Genomic DNA, 7213 nt, shown 5'->3' on the forward strand with positions numbered 1-7213 from the left:
TGATTTTGAAGAATTTCTCCCTTAGAAAGGGAACTATGAGTATAAGTTGGGTTACCACTTGTAGGATTAAATCCAAGTTCTTCTAAAATACAATTTATATAATGAGCCTTACAAACAAAGACAATGTTATTACTTGCTTTGTCAGCAGGGACCAGTACGTACTGATCATGTAATCTATCTAATTCTTTTTTCACTTCTGGATTACTGAATACAGAAAAATAGATGGTTTTCATATTGCCCCTCAATCTTTTAATACGCGATTTTAACACGGATCTGATACATAAAGATCCCACCTCTGATGTTTTGGGGGGTGTTTGCTCTACTCCAATTTTGTATTGTTTCATTGACTTTTGAGCTTTTCGTTATCTCTATATATTCCACGTACCAAAATTAAATTAGAATCAATAGATTTTGAAGATTAATTTCAATAAATGTAATTTCGAGAAAAATGTTAACATGGTCGCCATTGATGTAGATTTCATACGGAGTTAGTGCTGGTAATATCTGTCAAATTTCATTAGAATCAGATACTCCACTGGAGAACATTTTCTCTGGACTTTGTTGTACATTTCAATGCTTTATAGCTTATGAACAGGCTCTGTCAGGAGAGACCTGCTGTGTATCCCTTGATAGCTGTAAATGTGGGAAATCCTGTCCACTTACAATGCACATAAAAATGTTTTAATGGCATGATGATATCTAAATCAGTAATGTTCCTGTCAATGTGTCTTTTGGAATGTGGTCTGAGATGATGGTATTACTACTGATAATTTTTTTTAAAAATTGAATATCCCTAATATCAATCCGGTTATGTCGCAGTCAGCTGTTCATTTACACCCTTAATGATTATTATAACCGCAGTTAAAGCGCAATATCAAAACGATTTTCTCTTAAAATGTAAGGTTGACAGATACGAATTATTTTTACTTTATAATAATATATAAAGACACTATAAAAATATTTCTCACACGTTTGTACTCTTTACTGCAGATCATTCCCTTAAATGGAATTAGAAAAGAAAAATCTACGTTAGTTTTTTTTTGCTTACATACAACATGTATACACTGGATGTGTATTTCTACCACCTATTAACGTCAGTTGCAAATAAAACCAGGTGACTTCAGATTTTATATGATCTGCGTAAGCAATAGTATTATCTGAGTACAATAAATTACAGAGGAAGCCAGTCTACTGGCAAAAAAGTTGACTTACATCGCCGCCAAGAGTCTACTATCTAAAAATTCGTTTTAAGTCAGCATTTCACAAATACGGCCTATCTTTAAGTCGACTGCTGGCTAATATGCTTCAAAATATCTTTGTTTCTGTAAATCTAACTCCATTTATTACCATTAATAGTCATTATATCAACAATTCATGTGAGTTCGCAATATCAAGAAATGATTTTTCCGTCAATTTTTTTTTTCAAATAGGATTTTCAAAGATACTGAAAAAATATTTCTTATACAGTTTTAATATTTATGGCAAATAATTCACTTACATGGAAATGATAAATTACTTATATTAATATTGGTGAAAATAAACAAATAAGGTATCGAGTCTACCTTTAGTGATTCCAGAGCTTACGTGTTTTCCTATTTACAATTTATATTGGAGGAACCATTTAGCTCATAACTACAATCAAGAAGAAGTTATTCTAAAGCCATAAAGTGAGTAATTACATACTGTATACGGGGAAATTTTTGCTCCCGTTTTATTTTCGCCCCTTTCGCCCCATCCTTCTTTGGGCGAATTTAAAACGGGGCGAATTCAAAGAATACAGTATGATTTCTTAAACAAAACTATGACTGGGCGAATTTAAAACAGAACAAATTTTTTTCAAGTGTAAAGGGGCGATAATAACACAGGACGAAAATAACCCTGTATACAGTATTTTACAAGTAGTGAAACGCGATAACCATTATATCATTGTTTTAAAGTCTGAACAACCCCGATTTGATGGAACCATAATAATAATGGAAACATCTTTAAACTCAGAAAACCATTAATTTGACAATCTAAACCTAAGCCAGAAAGAATAGTTGTGCAAAACTGAAGGATTAAAAGAGAACAAGAGAAGCGACAAACTACACTTATATTTGAATAAACAATTAGGTTCAAGTAAATGTTTTCCAAGTCTCTCTTTCAAACAGTAGTGAAAAAGAAACTTCGAGAGTACTAAAGATGTTCGAGATAGAAGTGATGTGAATCAGATGTGACTACTCAAAAATCCAAGAAATTTTTAGGAAATTTGAAATCACAGCAAAGTCTTAAACATCAAAACGTATGTTTATTAAACTCTTTAATTGAACAGTCAGGTGATCACTGCCCTGCAGGACCTGACATGCATTGCTCTTTGATTCCTTATGCTCATAAGATCACTATTCCTTTTCCTTGGTGTTAACTTTGCAATAGACAACAGTTGGATGGTTTTCATTGAATTTATTAAAGACTTGAAAAAACATACATGTACAAACTTGTGTTATTGATAACTGTGATGGACAAAAAGGAAGTTGGCATTAATAGGCCGCATTGCATATATGTACAATAATGAATAGGGTCCGGAAGGACAACTGGCATACCGACTAAAGAGTACCGGGCAAAACCAGTGGCCCTGTGTTGGTCACAGGTGCCTGGGATCCCAAATTTGGGTACTAGACATTTGGGCCCGGGAGAGTTGCGAGCACATCTGTATACCCTGTTTCCAGGGATTGCTTCTGGTCAGCAGTACTTTAACACCCAAGTACTCCAGTACTAAGCCTCCCCTCCTGTTACAAGAGGTGGAGGGGGCCCCAGGCCTGCAGGCTTGGCAAAGACCCCAATCGAAAAACTTCTTACTTGACTTTTTACTTTACTTTTGTTCAACATTGCCATAGGTTGGATACTTTGTAGACAACCTGTCTACCCAACAAAGTGCCCACCAACTTATCTGCTGGCTGGGCAGGGAAACAACGAGCCAGATATGTTCACAACCCTCCCCACTTATCCCCCCGGGCCTTATCTTACCATCCCTCTGAAGTAACTTCCAATTATTGCTATTATTCCGTTTACTGAATTCGATCTTCTCTGGCTCCTTTTGAATGCACGAAAACATCGAAAGATTTTCGTATAAATTATGGTGATTTATAAATATAACAGAATGAAATATAAATGTTACAAAATTTATTGTCATGTTCAAATGCATTAAAGAGGAAACTTAATTATAATAATCATTCCATGGGAAAAGTTGCATAGATTTTGCCAAACAAGACAGGTTTTATGACATTATATAACGGGTTTATACACACGGTTGCGATGGATGAGAATTTCTATAACTACTGGTAAAAAAATAACTAGGATCCATCAGTTATATAATAACTACAAGAAGAAAAGGAACTCTTCAGCACTCAAATTATACAAGCACAATAAACATCACAAAATACACATACCATTCACTTCATAAAGAATGTGTGTGACAATGAAATTTTCTAACACATCTAGTATCTTTCCTTTACTGCATCATATGCTTATTTACATTTAACTTCAGCCACTCAAGGCACTTCCAAAATGATAGGAATTTTAGACACAGTCACACATAAACAGATTTAAAAAAAATGATTATTTCATTCATTATTGATTAAATCAGAAACTAACAAGAAGATTTGTTTTTCAATAAAATTGATTACTGATACAAAAATGGATGACGTTGATGGTAAAATAATCATAAATGTATGAATAAGGTCCTTTCTTATCATTATCTTTTACAAAAAAAAAAGATTAAATAAGAATACAGGCTTGCATGGTTGATTAAGCACTAAAGGTGTAAAGTTAATATAATTTTTCAAAATGACAACCTTTTAGACACAAAATGGCCTTTAAGGAAAGAACATATGCATATAATTAAAACATGATTTGCTAATATATGTGGCTTTAAATTACCAATTTAAATTTTAATTATCAAAAAAACATTTAAAGGAACAACCTCTTTCTCTCACTCTCTATCTTTCACTTGATCTGTAAATCAATCGATTTTAATTATTAAAAGAGCAAGATTTATTTCAGTATAGGCAGTACTAAATCTTGAAATCAATTTCTAGAAGAAAAAAAATATCATATATGAAATAATAGTAAATTCTTGTGAAACCATTTTGATTGATCAATCGAATTTACCTATTGAAAAGCGAGATTTATTTTCAAAAAATTAATAAATCATAAATACATTTTCTAGAAAAAAGTTTTTAGTAAATATTATAGCTATCTAGAAAAACACAAATAAACATATTTTTGGAATATATTCTTTTCACAGACACGTCCATGTAAAACATTTTAAAGCAAAGAGGGCTATTTTATTTCTATGCCTTATGAGAAACTTTGCTCTGTACATAAAATAATATTTATAATCATGTACACCTTTGAAGATCTTTAGGAATAATTTCATTTGAATTAAATTAGAGCATATTGGTGATGTTATTGAAAATGCAATATATTAAACTATATTACTTATATAATATTCCTTTGCAATCTATAAGCAGCTATAAAACAAGAACGGTTCCTGAGATCTCAAGTTTTGTGTTAGATATAAGTCAACATTACCAAATTCATAGAAGAGATGATGCATCGAGTTCTACATAACTATCGTTACTCCATTAATTTGTCTATACCATACATCAATGTAGAAAACTGACTCCATACATTTTTCACAATTATTCCAAAACACTTTGTCAATAAAGCACATCACGACAGAAAAACCATTAAATAAGCAATTAGAACTATATGGAAGGTATTAAGGAATCCTTGGACTCTGGAAGCCGCATTTCTCTTGTCGTCTCCCGCCTTTTTTTCTGGCACGACTGGTTGTTGTGTTGTTTTATCGGCTCCGTCGTCTGTTTCCGGTTCCGGTGTCGGTTTTTCAGTCACCATAACTTCTGGTTCTTTGACACTTTTGTCTGATTCTGAAAGATAGTCATTAACATATTCAAGACATTATACACTCACAAGAATACTCGAATCATCTATTTAAAAGGTCAAAGGGAAGAAAATCTTTGTGAAAGTTACCAGAAAACACATACCTGTGTCACAGTCTTCCGTGTTGTACAGGAAATCAAACAGTTCATTGGTTACATTATACATGAACATTGATACGGTGGTATCATTACAGTCATCGACAGCTTTTGCCACACATTCTACGAATTCCTTCTCCAAACTTTAAAAAGAAGTCTTATAGTAAATTATTAAAAAAAATTATAGATCAAATGACAAAATTTGTGGAATTTGTAAGTGTTATTCTCATCTGCTTGGTTTGTTTTAACATATAATTTTATTTCAAATAAGAAAAGTATTCTTGTGACCTGTCGTTACGTACTTGCATACATCAGTCTTGTCTATATTTTCAAAGGGGTGAAGCAATTGGTCACAAGATGTCAGTCCGCGTCTGACCTCTTTCATGTTGTAACAATCCTTCATATACTGGACCTCTACAAAACACAAAAACTACTCACGCTTGACATTCAGCGAAGGGTATTTTAAACCAGCTACGAAAGATTTTGCTTTGGAATACCTATTTCCTTAAGTACCTCTATATAGTTTACTAGTCTTATACATAAAATATATAGAGATAACGAACAGTTTTTAGGTTCAGTAATCATTAAACATTACACAAGAGGCCCATGGGCCTTATAGGTCACCTGAGTATCATGCGACAACTTTCCAACAATTGAATTTGATTCATGTTTTAAACTAGAGCCAGTAGAGGCCATGAGTTCTCAATTTTGAAAGAGGCACCATTGCTTATCATAATTATACACTCAGCATGTTTATTTTGGTTACTAAATACCCAGAGGTAGATCAGAGTAACAAAGAGAAAATGCATTTCCACTTTTAGTGAATTTCAGGGCCCCTGGGTCAGGGCTTCTTGTGTTAGGGCGGGTCCACAGTTGAGCTCCCCATACCACAGGAACCACTGACCCTGGGGCCACATCTTTCAAAATTTTGGACATTTTTAAAAATTTTATTTCATCTTGCTGTTGATTAACATCAAAGTGCAGATTTCAAAGCTTTCAATTATTTCAGACTATGTTACCCCCCCCCCCCAAAGTACCACGATCTGTCCCAGGGGCCAGGAAATTAACCATTTTTGGAAGAAGCATGTTTTTTTGTCATAAATATATACCCGGTACTAAGCTCACTGGCATTACACCCAACAACAAAGGAAAATATTTTCAAAGAATTCATGCATTTTCACTATATGAACATTAAAGCCCCGCACTAACACAAGAAGCCCTAACCCAGGGACCCTGCAATTCAAAAATCTCAAAGAGGCATCCTTCCTCCTTATAACTATGCACATAGTTCTTTGGTTAAATACTCAGGTGCAGAAAAGAAGAGTTTTAAAGAATTTATGCATTTTCACTGTATAATCAATAAAGCCCCGCCCTAACACCAGAACCCCCAACTAAGGGGCAATGAAATTCACAATTTTGGAAGAGGCAGCCTCATTCAACATAGCTATGCACTTGGTTAGTTTATTCAATGCCTATGAACAGAGAAGAAGAATTTCCAAGAATTTTTGCATTTTCACTATATAATCTATAGGGCCCCGCCCTAAAACCAGAACCCCTGACACTGGGGCCAAAAAATTCAAAATTTTGGAAGAGGCACTCTTGCTCATCATAACTATGTACTTAGATAGTTTATTTAATACCCAGAAGCAGAGAAGAAGACTTTCAAAGAAATAATGCATTTTCACTATATAACCTGTTTAGCCCCGCCCTAGCACTAGAACCCCTGACCCTGGGGTCATGAATTTCACAATTTTGGTAGAGGACTCAATGCTGATTACAATCACACTAACAGTTTGACTGCTTGATGTCCAGGAGTAAAGAAGATTTTTAAAGATTGCACTACTTTTAGTGGTTTTTGCCCCACCCCCAAGCCCCAGGGGGGCAGGAACCATGAAATTCACAATTTTTGTTCCCCTTTACCCATAGATGCTATATGCCAAATTTGGTTGAAATTGGTTCAGTGGTTTCAGAGAAGAAGTTAAAAATGTTCAAATGTTAACGCACGACGAACGATGCACGACGCACGACGAACGACGACAGACGAAAACAGATAGCAATAGAAGCAGAGCAAACACCGACCTCAAAAACATCAGAGGTGGGATGAGGTGTGATGAAGGAGTGAGCATCCCCTACTCACCGGTCACACCAACCGCGTGCTCCTTGTCATCACAAAGTCA

The 7213-nt window shown here is 34.5% G+C and overlaps 1 protein-coding gene across 1 annotated transcript; it reads right to left on the reverse strand.

Moving 5' to 3' along the window:
• Positions 1 to 3144: 3144 nt before the first annotated feature.
• Positions 3145 to 5495, reverse strand: LOC134252578 (uncharacterized). Its single transcript, XM_062735081.1, has 3 exons — positions 5339 to 5495; positions 5046 to 5179; positions 3145 to 4928 (listed from the first exon to the last, which is right to left on the reverse strand). Exons 1-3 carry the CDS (start codon positions 5437 to 5439, stop codon positions 4711 to 4713), a joined length of 453 nt encoding a protein of 150 aa, XP_062591065.1. The 5' UTR covers positions 5440 to 5495; the 3' UTR covers positions 3145 to 4710.
• Between the last annotated feature and the right edge of the window lie 1718 nt (positions 5496 to 7213).

Source organism: Saccostrea cucullata, unplaced genomic scaffold, assembly GCF_032062105.1.
Source record: "Saccostrea cucullata isolate Sc308-1 unplaced genomic scaffold, CSIRO_AGI_Scuc_v1 ctg19063, whole genome shotgun sequence".
NCBI lineage: Eukaryota > Metazoa > Mollusca > Bivalvia > Ostreida > Ostreidae > Saccostrea > Saccostrea cuccullata.

What these genes read in the sequence shown, in the direction of transcription:
- LOC134252578 (XM_062735081.1), bottom strand. Translation starts at nt 5,439, where the DNA reads ATGAAGGATTGTTACAACATGAAAGAGGTCAGACGCGGACTGACATCT. An exon ending in GACAAGACTGATGTATGCAA is followed by an intron (nt 5,180 to 5,338) that starts GTACGTAACGAC and finishes TTCTTTTTAAAG; the next exon opens with TTTGGAGAAGGAATTCGTAG. An exon ending in CACGGAAGACTGTGACACAG is followed by an intron (nt 4,929 to 5,045) that starts GTATGTGTTTTC and finishes ACTATCTTTCAG; the next exon opens with AATCAGACAAAAGTGTCAAA.